The sequence below is a fragment of the Cebus imitator genome, unplaced genomic scaffold (assembly GCF_001604975.1).
Source record: "Cebus imitator isolate Cc_AM_T3 unplaced genomic scaffold, Cebus_imitator-1.0 Scaffold280, whole genome shotgun sequence".
Classification (NCBI taxonomy): Eukaryota; Metazoa; Chordata; class Mammalia; order Primates; family Cebidae; genus Cebus; species Cebus imitator.
This window is the reverse complement of record NW_016107595.1, coordinates 531,645-546,698: the sequence shown is the minus strand read 5'-3', so window position 1 is coordinate 546,698 and position 15,054 is coordinate 531,645. Positions and strand designations below refer to the sequence as shown.

Genomic DNA, 15,054 nt, shown 5'->3' with positions numbered 1-15,054 from the left:
AGAAAAGAATGTGATTGTATATGGGAAGAGTTTGATCTGGAGTGCTAAATGCCAGGGGAAAGTTTGGGTTTTCTTGCTCAATCCAGGAGTTTTTCTGATGCGTGTTTAGCTTTGAGATATGGGGGAGGGGGGGTGAGCAGGGGCAGATGAGCTGGCTGAAATCGTAAGCAAAATATTGTTTGTGCTGTGTGTTTCTAGTGCAGTCCTTCCTTAGCCCCAGCACAGCAAGTGTAAAACCATTTCTAAATGCATCAGGAAGCCACAAGAGAGTTTTAAACAAGGGAGGGAGTGGATTGGGTTTGTGTGGCCGGTGGTGGAGGATAGGCTAAAGGGGCCAGCCTGGGGACCAGTGAGGCCTGCAGGGGAGGGAACAGGGCAGTTGCTCAGGTAAGACATGGTAGGGTCTGAATTAAGTCAGAGGGTTGAGTCTGAGGGAGTGAGCATGGGGGACAGGTCGGGTGAAGGGGTAGAATCCCTGAACTTGGGCGCCAGGTGGATATTGACGACCTGATGGCATGATGAGCAGGGGAGGAAGACACCTCAGATCAGATGATGCTTTGGCTTGGATGACTGTGAGCCGAGGGCTGCTTTCCCTTTCTGCGGGGGGCCACTTCCACCCTTCCCGCACTGGTGGTCAAAAATAGGGGCCACTTGAAAGTTGGTGCCATTATAGGGAAGGAGAGTGTGCTTATAGCCCAGGAAGATTGAGGCCAGGAAGTGCTTTCTGGGGGCGATGATAGCTTGGCTACTTCTGAAGGGTGTGTCGGGGTTGGCCAGGTGAAAACGAAGAGAGAAAAGTGTTTCAGGCTGAGGAAGGAGCCCTTGGAGGGAATGAGGAACCCAGAGCTTAAGGTGGCTAAAGTCCAGAGTAGGAGGGCTTCTTGGAGTGGCTAGAGGTGAGCGTGCAGAGTCGGGGGCTTGCCTTGGGGAGGATTTGAGGACCCTGCTTGTGAGGGAGTTAGGACTGCATCCTGGAAGCGTGGGAGAGACGCATGAAGGGTTTTGGTCCGTGTTCTGAGGCTGGGTTAGCCACAGCACAGCCAGCCCTGCACCCCGCTCCTTGAAGTCTGGGCTTCACCTCCTGTAGAATGGAGCTTTTCTAACTGTGGTGAAGGACCAGTTTTTGGGTTTTGTTTTTTTAAGTTTCTAACCTGTCCTGGACCTAAACTTTTGCAAAGCACAGTAATAATGTGGACCGTGAACCATCACATTGCTAGAAAGGTTTGGAAATGCTCCCTTGCTGGTTCCGTAACCATCTGTCACCTCTGGGTAGCCCAGAGACCACTCCTTAAGTGGCAGTACCGTGAATGCCTTGTTGAAAAGAGGTAGAGGGGTGGGACGTGACGCAGGAAGACTGGTTCTGGGGTGACGTGGGTGACTGGAGCTGTGGTGTTGGCAGCAGTGACACAGACTGATTGGAGCATGGTCTAGGAGGTTGCCTTCACACCTTTTGGCTGACAGTGGGAGGCACATGCACCTTCTGGCCAGGATTTCTGGGTGGATGGTGGTGCCAGCTATGGTATGGGGAGCACAGAAGGGGACATCGGTGCATGGGGCAAGAGGAAGCACAGGCCCTGTGGAAACCCAGCGGGCCAAAGTTTGCAGAATCTGGAATGGAGATGATGGATTTAGGAATCATGCCGTGCAGATGGCAACTGCAGCTGCAGGAGTGAATAGCTCATATTCCCCTGGGGGTTGCATAGAGCGTAGGATGGGCTCGGAACACAGGCTTTGCACCCCGACATCTAAGGGTCCGACAGGAGAGAGGTTGGTAAAGGAGGAGGAGGAGGAAGGGACTGAGATGGAGGCCAATGGAGACAAGGTCCGGCGACAGGCCCTTGGGGCTGAGTGAGGGTGTGCTCAGCTGCCTGGGACAGGGAGTGGCAGGCAAGTGCCAGGCTGAGATAAAGGGGAGGTAAAGATCTAGAGTGAGTCTTGGCTGAGAAGTTGTTTAGAGAGGGTCGTGGGGTGAAGGGAGAGGTTTCAACCCAGAATATTCTCATGTGCGTGTGTGTGTGTGTTTGAGACGGAGTCTCTCACTCTGTCACCCAGGCTGAAGTACAGTGGCGCCATCTGAGCTCACTGCAACCTCCACCTCCTGGGCTCAAGTGATTCTCTTGCCTCAGCCTCTCAAGTAGCTGGGATTACTGGCACCCACCACCACACCTGCCTAATTTTTTGCATTGTTAGTATAGAGACAGGGTTTCGCCATGTTGGCCAAACTGGTCTTGAACTCCTGATCTCAGGTGATCCACCCGCCTCAGCCTCCCAAAGTGCTGGGATTACAGGCGTGAGCCATGGTGCCTGGTAAAAGGCCTGTAAAGAGGGAGGAGTTGGAGAAATGAGACAGAGAAGAAATGTCCTGAAGCAGTGTCCCCGGGGCAATGGGTGGGGTGGGATTCAGTGCGGAAGTCAGGGGTTGGGCCTGGTGCAGTAGCTCATGCCTGCAATCCCAGCACTTTGGGAGGCCAAGGTGGGTGGATCACGAGCTCAGGAGGAGTTTGAGACCAGCCTGGCCAACACAGGCCCAGCTAATTTTTGTATTTTTAGTAGAGATGGGGTTTCATGGTGGCACAGTCTCCTCTTGGGAGGCTGAGGCAGGAGAATCGCTTGAACCCAGGAGGCAGAGGTGGCAGTGAGCTGAGATCGAGCCACTGCACTCCAGCCTGGGTGACAGAGCGAGACTCTGTCTCAAAAAAAAAAAAAAAAAAATCGGGTCATCCTGTAGGGTGCCCATGGGTGCACAAACTGGACGGCACAGCCCTAAGACTTGACTTGAGCACCCAGTGAGGGGCTGTGGGTGACACCTTCCACCCCCTGCCCCACCTCCCTTATCTTTGGCTTTGTTCAAGAGGCTCAGGAGGGCTCCAGGGGTACATGGTCACATTCAGACCAGGCAGCCCCAAGACAGAGAGGGAGACAGGGCATCTTGTCCAGGGCTTCCTTATGAGGAGGGTCCCTTCCTTAGAGACCTCACCACCCACCCCATCTGGCTGGAGTTGGGATCTGCACCCACCCTGACCCAGGTTCCTGCTGGCAGAATGGGTGTCTCTCACTGCTGCCTCCAACTGGATGCACCCTTGAATGCTGGGGGGGGTCTCTGTCCCCAAGGGCTACAGAAGCAAAGAGAGTCAGTAGAAGGGCCAGACGCGGTGGCGCATGCCTGTGGTCGCAGCTACTTGGGAAGCTGAGGTGGGAGGATCGCTTGAGCCTAGGAGCTCTCGGCTGTATGACGCTATGCCGATCAGGTGTCTGCACTAAGTTTGGCATCAATATGGTGACCTCCCCGGAGCAGGGGACCACCAGGTTGCCTAAGGAGGGGTGAACCAGCCCAGGTCAGAAACAGAGCAGGTCAGAACTCCCATGCTGATCAGTAGTGGAATCACACCTGTGAATAGCCACCGCACTCCAGCGTGGGCAACGTAGCGAGACCCCGTCTCCTTAAAAAAAAAAAAAAAAAGAATCAGTAGAAGCAGGGCGGGGCAGGTGTGGGGGGTGGGACGCAACGTTCACTTGGGGTGCAGCTTCTTTGCTTTCTGGCCGATGTGCAGAGGCCTGGTGGCTACGATGTCGTGACAGTCAGTGGGTGGATTGGGGGACAGTGGCAGAGGTCAGCAAGTGGCCAAGGCGGTTGCTGAGGCTGGGGCTCAGCATCAGGTGGGGCCTTGGTGGGTGAGGAGGTGGGCAGGCTCAGGCTTAGCTTGCACTGGAAGGACACTGGGGAAGGACTGGACGGTGCTGGCAAAAGAGGGGCAAAGGGACTTCCTAGGTTCCCCGAGGAGGGGACAACCCAAAGGTGGAAGGCCAGGGCTGGGGTCCTGTGAGGGGGAGGCAGGGCCTAAGAGAGAGGAGCTGGGCCTGCGTGGGCACCTGGCTGTGCACAAGCCCTCGTGGATGGTGAGTCCTGTGGAGGGGGAGGCCCCTGTGGCTGAGGTGGCCAAGGGGACACCTGGACCCCCATCCATGTCCTCATGGGGGCCCCCTCCTCCTCTCCCTCCAGTCATCTGCAAGCAGCAGACCCCGGAGCTGGAGCCAGCTGCCACCATGCCGCCCCTGCCGCAGCCCCCGCTGGCCCCTGCTGCGCCCATCCCGCCCGCCCAGGGCGCACCGTCCATGGACGAGCTCATCCAGCAGAGCCAGTGGAACCTCCAGCAGCAGGAGCAGCACCTGCTGGCGCTGAGACAGGTACAGGCCTGCCCCCCACTCAGCCAGGCACCCGCCGCTCCCCCGTGCCTCTCTTTTTACGTGTGCCCATGGGAATGAATAACAGGTGCCACTGAGGATGGGGCCTGCCTGGCCACGCAGGGTTAGGTGCATGCCAGCCACTGTCACCCCCAGCCCTGACACCAGACACGGAGGCTGTTTCTCATCTCAGTGAAGTGACTGGACCTCCATGCACCCATCACCCTGGGGTGGGTGCCTCTGTGTGGGTCTGTCGGTCATATGCGCACCTTGAAGCTCCCTGACAGCTTCGGCCAAATGGCCTCCAGTGCCTGCGATTGGCCCCACCACACAGTAGCTAGGTCATCACCTGGAGTTGTTGGTTGGGGAAGGACCTTTTTTTTTTTTTTTTTTTTTTTATGGAGTCTTGTTCTGTCACCCAGGCTAGAGTGCAGTGGCGCCGTCTCAGCTCACTGCAGCCTCCGTCTCGTGGGTTCAAACAGTTCTCCTGCCTCAGCCTCCTGAGTAGCTGGGATTACAGGTGTGCGCTACCACACTTGACTAATTTTTCTATTTTTAGCAGATGTGGGTCTTCACCATGTTGGCCAGGCTGGTCTCAAACTCCTGACCTCAGGTGATCCACCCAGCCAGAAAGACCCTTTTTTCCTTGTTCAGCAGTTCAGTAATTTTTGCCAAATAGAATACAGGTGCATTGGCTGGGCATGGTGGCTCACACTTTTAATCCCAGCAGTTTCAGAGGCCAAGGCAGGCGGATCACCTGAGGTCAGGAGTTCGAGACCAGCTTGGCCAACATGGCAAAACCCCGTCTCTACTAAAAATACAAAAATTAGCTGGGTGTGATGGCACATGCCTGTAATCCCAGCTACCTGGGAGACTGAGGCTGGAGAACTGCTTGAACTCAGAGGCAGAGGTTGCAGTGAGCTGAGATCGCACTACTGCACTCCAGCCTGGGTGACAAAGCAAGACTCAGTCTTGGGGGAAAAAACATAGTAAACCTCCAAAGTGCCAGCCCTGCACTTAGTACTAGGTTCAGGGCGTAAAGTCACACTGACATATTGCTCTTAGTAAGTTCCAGCTGGGCGAAGTGGCTCACACCTGTAATGCCAGCACTTTGGGAGACTGAGGTGGGTGAATCACAAGTTCAGGAGTTCAACACCAGCCTGGCCAATATGGTGAAACCCCATCTCTACTAAAAGTACAAAAATTAGCCGGATGCAGTGGTAGGTGCCTGTAGTCCCAGCTACCTTGGAGGCTAAGTCAGGAGAATTGCTTGAACCCAGGAGGTAGAGGTTACAGAGAGCCGAGATTGTGCCTCTGCACTCCAGGCTAAGTGACAGAGTAACACTCCATCTCAGAAGAAGAAAAAAAAGAAAGTTCCAGAATGCTCACCCTCAGCTTCTGCCCAGAGCTCATCATGGACTAGGAGGTTGGTCTTGACCAGCCCTCAACTTAACCACTGGTACTCACAGCAGCTCCATTTTTACCAGTCACACTTGAACCTGCATTTCCCCGTGAGGTATGAGATTGCCCCTTCTTGCTTCACTAGAGGCCATGGGTGTGTCCTCTCTACTGCCTGTTCACACCATCCCTCATTTTTCTTGTTTTCTTTTGCTAGAGACAAGGTCTTGCTCTCACTCAGGCTGGAGTGCAGTAGCACAATTACAGCTCACTGTAACCTTGAACTCCTGGGCTCCAGTGATCCTCTCACCTCAGCCTCCCAAGTAGTTGGGAACACAGGCACATACTACCATGCTGGACTAATTCGTATTATTATTTTTTATAGAGCTAAGGTCTCGCTACGTTGCCCAGCTGGTCTGGAACTCCTGGGCTGAAGCGGTCCTCCCACCTCAGCCTCCTAACATGCTGGGATTCCAGGCGTGAGCCACCGCGCCTGCCTTTCTGTTTTTTGTTGAGTTGCTTTGCAGAGGTGGGTTGTTCCTCTGGGCTGCAGTGCTTTCCTCGGTTGTCTGGAGAGCAGGCATTGTCTCCTGGTGTGTCCTGGCAGTGGCCTGCCTACTCCAGGAGGGGCTGTCACAGATTCACGCGGGCATGAGAGAGAGAATCTCCTCGTGCTGGGGACAAGCAAGGGAGCCATTGGCCAGTGTGGCCCAGGGTACGGGCATCCCCACCATGTCCCCGTCCTGCCCCTGCTGGGCCAGGCAAGGAGGCTCAGGCTATGGACCCATCGTCTTGTGCTCTCGGCCCTACTGACCCCCCCAGGAGCAAGTGACAGCAGCCGTGGCCCACGCGGTGGAGCAGCAGATGCAGAAGCTCCTGGAGGAGACCCAGCTGGACATGAACGAGTTTGACAACCTGCTGCAGCCCATCATCGACACGTGCACCAAGGACGCCATCTCGGTGAGGGGCCGGGGGGTTCCAAAGCCCTGCACGCCAATGGTCCCGCCCTGAGGCAGGGCACCCCGAAGCCAGTCCGGGCTAAGGGCTGCTCCAATGGGTACCTTTCCCTCCCGCCTTGAGCACCTCCTGAGGCTTTGGGACCCTGTGCCCCCCACCTTCACGGTGTGCCCTTCCCTGGGCTGATGGTGATGCACTTGGGTCCAGTGGGTGCCTGGGGGAGCCGTAGCCCTGCTCACATGTCGGCTCGGTTGTTGCAGGCTGGGAAGAACTGGATGTTCAGCAATGCCAAGTCCCCGCCACACTGCGAGCTGATGGCCGGCCACCTCCGGAACCGCATCACAGCTGACGGGGCGCACTTCGAGCTGCGGCTGCACCTCATCTACCTGATCAACGACGTGCTGCACCACTGGTGAGCACCGCCGCCCCGTGCCCAGAGCGCCGCTTCCTTGCGCTCCTCCTTGCCCTCATCTGGGTGGCTGCTTGCTCCAATCAGTAGCTTGGCTTGGCCTGTCCGGAGACTGGGGGGCACTTGTCCAGAGAGGCCAGGTAGGGTCTCTGAGCCACCAGGCTCTGTCTGCAGGACTCAGTTGGTCTAGGCATCCCATGCACTTTGGCCACATGCCCTGTCCTCTCCTCTAGGCACCATCCTCACTTGTCACATTACTGTCTCTTCAAGGCCACTGTTCCTGTGCCCCTTGCTCTCCTGGAGCAGCTTCTTGGCATCTGCTTGTTGCCTTCTCGGCCACGGCCTTCTTAGCCTGTCTCTGGCCCCCGTCACTGATTTGCACGCGCGCACACACACGGTCACCTGACTTTGCTCAGCCATCAGGACCCTCCTGTGGGGTCCCCATCTCCAGCCCTGACTCAGGCCTCAATGGAGCCACCTCTACTGACCCTCTGTCCCCACCCAGCCCCCACCCCTTCCTACTGTTGCTGTCTCCACCCTCCCCCAGGCTGGGCAGGTGTTTCTTCTGCAGGGCCACTGGGGCCCTTCTCACAAAGGTTAGCACAAAGAAAAAAAAATGGAAGCCCAGGCCAAAGGCCCGTGCAAGAGGAGACAAGCATTGCTAGTGAGCCTAACGGGGAGCATTCTTGGCTGGGTACCTCGTGTGCCTCTGCATTGGGCCAGGCTGCCAGGTGGCTTGGTTAGGGACACGGTTCCCAGCTTCGTCTTCCCTGAGCACCCATCTTGCCCCATCTACCACATGCAGCACTGCCCAGGTGCCTCTTCACTCCCCGCCTCGGTCCCTATTTCTCTCCTGCTGCAAAGTGAGTTGTGGCTCCGTACCGCCTCTGCCCTTCTGCCCCTTCTCATGCCTCCGCTTCTCCCTGCCTCTGAGTCGGGCGCCTGGCACAGATGCGAAATTTCTCACATTCTCCAGCCAAGTGCTTCTCTAGCTCCACTCTGTCTGAAACCAAGTGCTGCTCACCTGTCCTCCCAGCTGCCCAGCCCAGGCCCGTGCTCCCTGAGCTCCCTGCAGCCAGCTGGGGGTTTAGGGGCTTCCAGCTGCTCCCCTCCTGTCCCGCATCCCTCCCTGGGGGCATCCATCTCCCTGCACAGCTGCAAGGACCTCACAGGCCGGGTATGCACAGTGGCTCTGAGAGGACATGGGTCTGGTGCCTTGCCTGTAGGGCATCCACCCACTTTTCTAAAGCGTTCTAGGTGCCTGAGGGACTGGGCACCCTCCCTCCTCCTCCTGAGAGGCCTGGCCTGGACCAAGGTTTCCTTGTGCCTAGCAAATAATGAGAAGACCCCAACTCCGCAGCAGCCCCTTCCCACCCATTGCACACAGGCAGGGGCTCTCTCGGGCCCCAAGTCCCTTCATCCACAGCGCCACCCATGAGGGAAGGAGGGAAGGTTATTTCCTAACAAGGGGACAGAACTGAAAGGCTTTGCTCGCAATGGCCCCAAGCCACATTTTCCCCCTCCCTCGCTTGCTGTTTCTCTGTCTGTCCCTTCCTTGAGCCCAGGCACCAGCACAGCTCTCGTGGGAGCCCAGGCATCGCCCCCGCCGGGTTGGGGGCCCGATTCCCGAGAAGGCAGAGGGCGCTGAGGCTGGAGCCGTGATGGTAACGGGCGCGTGGCCGGGTCCCGCCCCAGGGCCCTGACGCGCGGAAAGTCTCTCCCTCACAGCCAGCGCAAGCAGGCCCGGGAGCTGCTGGCCGCCCTGCAGAAGGTCGTAGTGCCCATCTACTGCACCAGCTTCCTGGCCGTGGAGGAAGACAAGCAGCAGAAGATAGCCCGGGTGCGTGGGCCCTGGGCCGGGGGGTGGATGGATGGGACATGCAGGCCTCCCTCTTCCCCGCTGACCCAGCCTCTCCCCCTCCCACCCTCAGCTCCTGCAGCTCTGGGAGAAAAATGGCTACTTCGATGACTCCATCATTCAGCAGCTACAGAGCCCAGCCCTGGGGCTTGGCCAGTACCAGGTGAGTGTCATCTGCCCGCCTACGCCTCACCCTAGAGCTGGGGAAGGTGCCCCAGGAGGGCTTGCGAGTGTGGGGACAGCAGCTGCCACCCCAGCAGGTCCCAGAAGCCAGAAAGCCTGTGTCCCCTGCCTGTGCTGGGAGTAGCCAGTGGGTGGTGACCAGAGTCCCAGGTGACATTTCCCAGCCCCATGCCTTAGGTGTGTCTCCCTGACTTTGCCGGCCCTTTTCGGAGTCACTGCACATGGCCCATTTGCTCTGGTGGTCAGCATGTTCCTGCGTGATGGAAGCGTGGGGAAGCCCAGGAGTGGCTTAGGCTGCAGCAGCCCCTCTTGCTGAGAGCCGCATGGCGAGTGGGAGGCAGACCTATGAGTGTGTTCTAGAACGTTGATGGGTGGCATGTGCTGAGCGGCCACGTGGCGGCCAGGACACGGCTGTCATTACCTGTTCGGGTTATCAGGGAGTCATAAACCATGTTGCAGCGAATATCCTCGTCCCCAAATCTGGCCAGATCCCAGCACACACTGTGATTGTCCCGACTGTGTTGGTTGTTTCGTGCAGCAGTTCCCTGTCCACCTGCCCCAGGTCCCCCAGGCTCTGCTGCCTTCCAGGCATTCGTCCTCTGGTGCCAGGTAGCGAGCCCCAAGGCTGCGTCCTGAGCAGCAGGTACTCTTCTCTCTCCCAGGCCACCCTCATCAACGAGTACTCGTCAGTGGTCCAGCCAGTACAGCTGGCATTCCAGCAGCAGATCCAGACCCTGAAGACTCAGCACGAGGAGTTCGTCACCAGCCTGGCGCAGCAGCAGCAGCAGCAGCAGCAGCAACAGCAGCAACTCCAGATGCCGCAGATGGAGGCTGAAGTCAAGGCCACGCCCCCGCCGCCGGCCCCGCCCCCCGCCCCAGCACCTGCCCCTGCCATCCCGCCTACCACCCAGCCTGGTACGGGACTCCCTCAGTCCGCAGCCCCCAGAGGCTGGGCTCTGAGTGTAGTCAGAAAGCACCCGGCCACCCTCCATCATGCCCGCCTGTTCCTAGGTGGAGGCTTTCATCCATTTACAAGCACTAGCCAGGTGACTTTAGAGTAAAACTCAAAGTGCCCCATTCCTGAACAGCAGAAGATCTGTTTCCTGTTCCCAGAGCACAGAGTAGAGAAAAGGTACCCAGATCATTCACAAGACTAGGGTAACTATTGTGTCAGACAGCAGGGACAGTGCACGGATTGAAAATACAATTGGCCGGGTGCAGTGGCTCACACTTGTAATCCCAGCACTTTGGGAGGCCGAGGCAGGCAGATTGTTTGAGCCTAGGAGTTTGAGACCAGCCTGGGAAACATGGAGAGACCCCCGTCTCTACTGAAAATACAAAAATGGTGCTCACCTGTCATCCCAGCTACTTGGAGGGTAAGGTGGGAGGATCCCTTGAGCCAATGAAATCAGGCTGCAGTAAGCACTGTACTCCAGCCTGGGTGACAAAGCAAGACTCTGTCTCAAAAAGAAAATATAATTTAGTGTTACTTCTAAAAAAGACACGGAAATATGAAGAAAATCTTAGCAAATCTAGCAAAGGATTTTTTTTTTTTTTTAAGACAGTGTTGCCCAGTCTGGACACAATCTCGGCTCACTGCAACCTCTGCCTCCCAGGTTTAAGCGATGCTCCTGCCTCAGCCTCCTGAGTAGCTGGGATTACAGGCGCCTACCAGCACACCTGGCTAATTTTTTGTATTTTCAATAGAGTCGTGTTCAACATGTTAACCAGGCTGGTCTTGAACTCCCAACTTTATGATGCGCCTGCTTCAGCCTCCCAAAGTGCTGGGATTACAGGCGTGAGCCACTGTGCCCGGCTGTTGATTTTCAAATTAAATTCTGACCGAGGAAGATTTGTTCCAGGAATATGAGGATGGTATAGGATAGAAAGCCTAGTAACAGATTGTGGGGAAATGACCTTTTCATTAGATACAGAAAAGATGTTTAATCAGATTCAGTGTAGATAGAAATTCCTCAGCACACAAGCAGGCAAAAGTAGGCATGTTTATGGTAAAGCTGTGAAAGGGGGACATGCGTGTCATGTTTTAAGGTCAGAACCTCCCCTCTCCCCATCCCCTTCCTGGAGGCCAGTGAGGGTCACGGTTTTAGTGGGGTCCTGAAGCGATAATTCACTGCCTACTGAAAGCTGAAGCCTGATTGGCTCTGGGACAGTGTGGAAAGAAGACAGCCTCTCCTGCTGCTGCCAGGCTTGCTCTAACTGCCTATCACCTGATTTAGATGACAGCAAGCCTCCCATCCAGATGCCTGGCTCTTCAGAGTATGAAGCCTCAGGAGGGGTCCAGGATCCTGCAGCCGCCGGCCCCCGGGGCCCTGGGCCACACGACCAGATCCCACCAAACAAGCCCCCTTGGTTTGACCAGCCTCACCCTGTGGCTCCTTGGGGCCAGCAGCAGGTATTGATTGGAACCTGGGGTGGGAGCAGATGGGGCACACTTGGCCTGACGGGGTGGCCTCCTCATCGGTGGCCATTCAGTGGCTCTCTGGGGAACCCAAGGGATATTCTGTGGCGGAGCTTATGCTGGGTTAGTGACAGATAGCCCTGTCTTCTGTGGCTCCGGGACAGGTGGAGTGACAGGTCTTCACATCTCTTCCCTGAGCTTTGGTGACTTGGGTTCTCTGTAGTATAGATCTCTCTTTTCCTGCAAGTGCAGGGGAGTGAGGTACGGCAGATGTTATGTTTCCTGTCCTTGAACAGGTTCAGCTAGCTGAGTGTCAGCGTTTTGTCATCCTGGAAAGAACAAGGTGCTTTTGTAAGGAAAGGAGAGGTCAGAAGTGTCGGGTACCTGGCTCCGGGGAGGCCTCAGATGTAGCATTGCTTGGGGTCAGATACCCCTGGGCCGAGGCGCAGCATGGCTGGAAAACGCCCTGGAGCGTGCTGAGTCTACTTAGAGCACTGAGGCACAGCCCCAGGCCTTCCCAGCGCCGCTTTCCCGCTTGACCGTGGGGCCTGGTTGGCTTTGTAGTGTGGCCTTCCCGGTGAGGGAGGACCCTCCTGTCTTTAAGACTCTAGAGCAGGAGCTGGTGAGGGAGGACTCCCTGTCCACAGGGACAGGGGTAAGAATGGCAAGGAGACTGGCTCTGGGCTGAAACTTGGTGGTTGTGGCTTTGAGCCTTCCCAGCCCCAGCTTCAGGACATGAAATTGAACTTCACAAAAGACGGTACACCCCCATAAACACAGCATCCACCTCCAAGTGCTGGCTGGGAGCCAGATGGTGGTAACCGTTTTTCGGGTACCCTCTGCTGGGGGAGCAGTTCCTGTGCCTGTTGAATCAGAGGCCCTTGGTGTCCCCAGGCTCACTCTTCTTTTCACAGACCAGATGGTTGGGCTCAGGACAGTGGGCACGCCACTCACTGAGGGTCCCCACTGGGCCAGTAGTGCATCCTGTAGTGCAGCCTGCTGTGCTTGACTTGGCCCCGTGGCATCTTATACATTTAGAAGTTATTTCTCGAGGCAGGAAGACTGCTTGGGGCCGACAGTTTGGGACCATGCTGGGCAACAAGGCAAGACTTTGTCTCTACAAAGAAGAAAAATAAGTAAGCTGGCATGGTGGTGTGCATCTGTAGGCCCAGCTACACAGTAGTCTGAGGCAGGAGGATCAATTCAGCCAGGAGTTCCAGGCTTCACTGAGCTATGGTCATGCCACTACACTGCAGCCTGGGTGACAGAGTGAGACCCTGTCTCTAAGAAAAAGGGAGGCCAAGATGGGCAGATAACCTGAAGTTGAGAGTTGAAGACCACCCTGACCAACAAGGTGAAACCCCGCCTCTACTGAAAGTACAAAAATTAGCTGGGCGTGGTGGTGCATGCTTGTAATCCCAGCTATTCAGGAGGCTGAGGCAGGAGAATAGCTTGAACCTGGGAGGCGAAGGTTGCAGTGAGCTGAGATCGCACCACCGCACTTCAGCCTGGGCAATAGAGTGAGACTCTGTCTCAAAAAACGAAAAAAGAAAAAAACAAGGCTGGGCACAGTGGCTTATGCTTGCAGTCCCAGCTTTTTGGGAGGCTGAGGTGGGTGGATCATTTGAGGTCAGAAGTTTGAGACCATCCTGGCCAACATGGCAAAACCACGCCTCTACTAAAAATACAAAAATTAGCCAGGTGTGGTGATGGGAGAGGCTGAGGCAGGAGAATCGCTGGAACCCAGGAGGTGGAGGTTGCAGTGAGCCGAGATGGTGCCACTGAGCTCCAGCCTGGGCAACAGAACCAGACTGTCTCAAATTTAAGAAAAAGAAAAGCAAGTAGTTCCTGATGTTTGATATCTGGCCCTCTGGCTTCTCTTGGAACCCTAGAGAGAGTGGCAGCCTGGGCCAGCCTCCCCTTAGTGGGGGTCAGCACAGCTACCACTGTGAGCGTAGACACCGGCCTTCTCCTCGGCCTGTGCGCTCCTCCCCGCCCCAGCCCCAGCTGGAGTTTGCCCACCCAGCTTTATGTCTCCAGAGCGCAGCTGCTGAGGTTGGAGCCTCGTCTGAAATCTATAGGAAGATGCTGGCTTGGTTTGAGGTTTCCCAGAAGCAAACCCCAAGTCAAGGATGTGTGGGCAGCAGTGTATCTGGGAGGTGACCCTCGGAGATGGCTTTTGGGGGGAGTGAGGCAGGGCAGGGGGTGTTAGAGTGAGTCTCCCTGTGGGTGCCTGCGGTGCTCTGAGAAGCGGTACCAGCTGTGCCTCTGTACCATCCCCAGTGGGCGAGGGAGCTGGCATTGGGCAGTGGGAGCGGGGAGCGCCTCGTGGCATGTGCGGCCTGTGTGCGGGTGCAGTGTGCCCCAGCGGCCAGAAGAAGCCCTGGGACTGAGATGGGGGTGCAGCGGATGGGCTTCTGGTCATTTTGCAGCAGCATGTGGCTCCGGCCCAGGGCAGGTGCCCAGCATCCCTGCAGGCCTCAGCAGCGCCCCGACTGCCCGGGGCAGTGCCTCCATGGTCTGGGAGCACCGGTGCTGGGGCCCAGACATTGCAGAGCTCACGCCCTTGCTTTGCCTTGCAGCCGCCAGAGCAGCCGCCCTACCCGCACCACCAGGGCGGCCCACCCCACTGCCCGCCCTGGAACAACAGCCACGAGGGCATGTGGGGCGAGCAGCGTGGCGACCCTGGCTGGAACGGCCAGCGCGACGCGCCCTGGAACAACCAGCCCGACCCGGCCTGGAACAGCCAGTTCGAGGGCCCCTGGAACAGCCAGCACGAGCAGCCGCCCTGGGGCGGGGGCCAGCGCGAGCCACCCTTCCGCATGCAGCGCCCCCCACACTTCCGGGGGCCCTTCCCGCCCCACCAGCAGCACCCGCAGTTCAACCAGCCTCCACACCCCCACAACTTCAACCGCTTCCCGCCCCGCTTCATGCAGGACGACTTCCCCCCGCGGCACCCCTTCGAGCGGCCACCCTATCCCCACCGCTTCGACTACCCCCAGGGGGACTTCCCTGCCGGTGAGTGCACGGGCGCGGGGAGGGCCTGGCAGAGAGGCCCACGGGCAGGTTGGTGGCGCTGTTTGTGGCCCTGGCGTGATCCCGAGTGTGAGTGCACGGGGACAGGCAAAGGGTCGTGGGACGTCTGAGGAGCCCAGCCGGGTTCTCGGGAAGTGGGACATAGACTCAGCCTTGCCGCACTGATTAGGCCGGGCTGGCTACAGAGGTGGCAACTCCAATCCCCTCTTCCCAGCCGCACCAGGAATGCAGGCACTGTCTGTCCCTCGGCAGATGAGACAGATCTGACAGGGAAAAGGTTCTGGCCGTGGGTGGGCGTGGAGAGGGCAGGGCAGGGCTGGGCTGCTTATTTCTGCTGCTGCTTTCCTTTTGCATCAGTTTTCCGCTGGGCACGGTGACTCACGCCTGTAATCCCAGCACTTTGAGAGGCCAAGGCGGGCGGATAACGAGGCCGGGAGTTTGAGACTAGCCTAACCAACGTGGTGAAACCTTGTCTCTACTAAAAATACAAAAATTAGCCTGCACCTGTAATCCCAGCTACTCAGGAGGCTGAGGCAGGAGAATTGCTCGAACCTGGGAGGCAGAGGTGCAGTGAGCTGAGATCGCACCACTGCACTCCATCCTGCAACAGAG

At 57.3% G+C, this 15,054-nt stretch overlaps 1 protein-coding gene across 2 annotated transcripts in view; it reads left to right on the top strand.

The window, feature by feature from the left end:
- LOC108284472 (calcium homeostasis endoplasmic reticulum protein) overlaps positions 1-15,054 on the top strand; it is a 22,308-nt gene that overhangs the window by 1,869 nt on the left and 5,385 nt on the right. Inside the window, exons 3-10 of one of the 2 annotated variants that reach the window (XM_017501191.1) lie at positions 4,001-4,185; positions 6,403-6,540; positions 6,798-6,949; positions 8,675-8,786; positions 8,878-8,967; positions 9,650-9,902; positions 11,225-11,400; positions 13,989-14,424. In XM_017501191.1, coding sequence (XP_017356680.1) covers positions 4,001-4,185; positions 6,403-6,540; positions 6,798-6,949; positions 8,675-8,786; positions 8,878-8,967; positions 9,650-9,902; positions 11,225-11,400; positions 13,989-14,424 — 1,542 coding nt within the window. Of the gene's footprint in view, positions 1-4,000; positions 4,186-6,402; positions 6,541-6,797; positions 6,950-8,641; positions 8,787-8,877; positions 8,968-9,649; positions 9,903-11,224; positions 11,401-13,988; positions 14,425-15,054 lie in introns of both variants that reach the window. The other variant, XM_017501190.2, reaches the window with a different exon arrangement.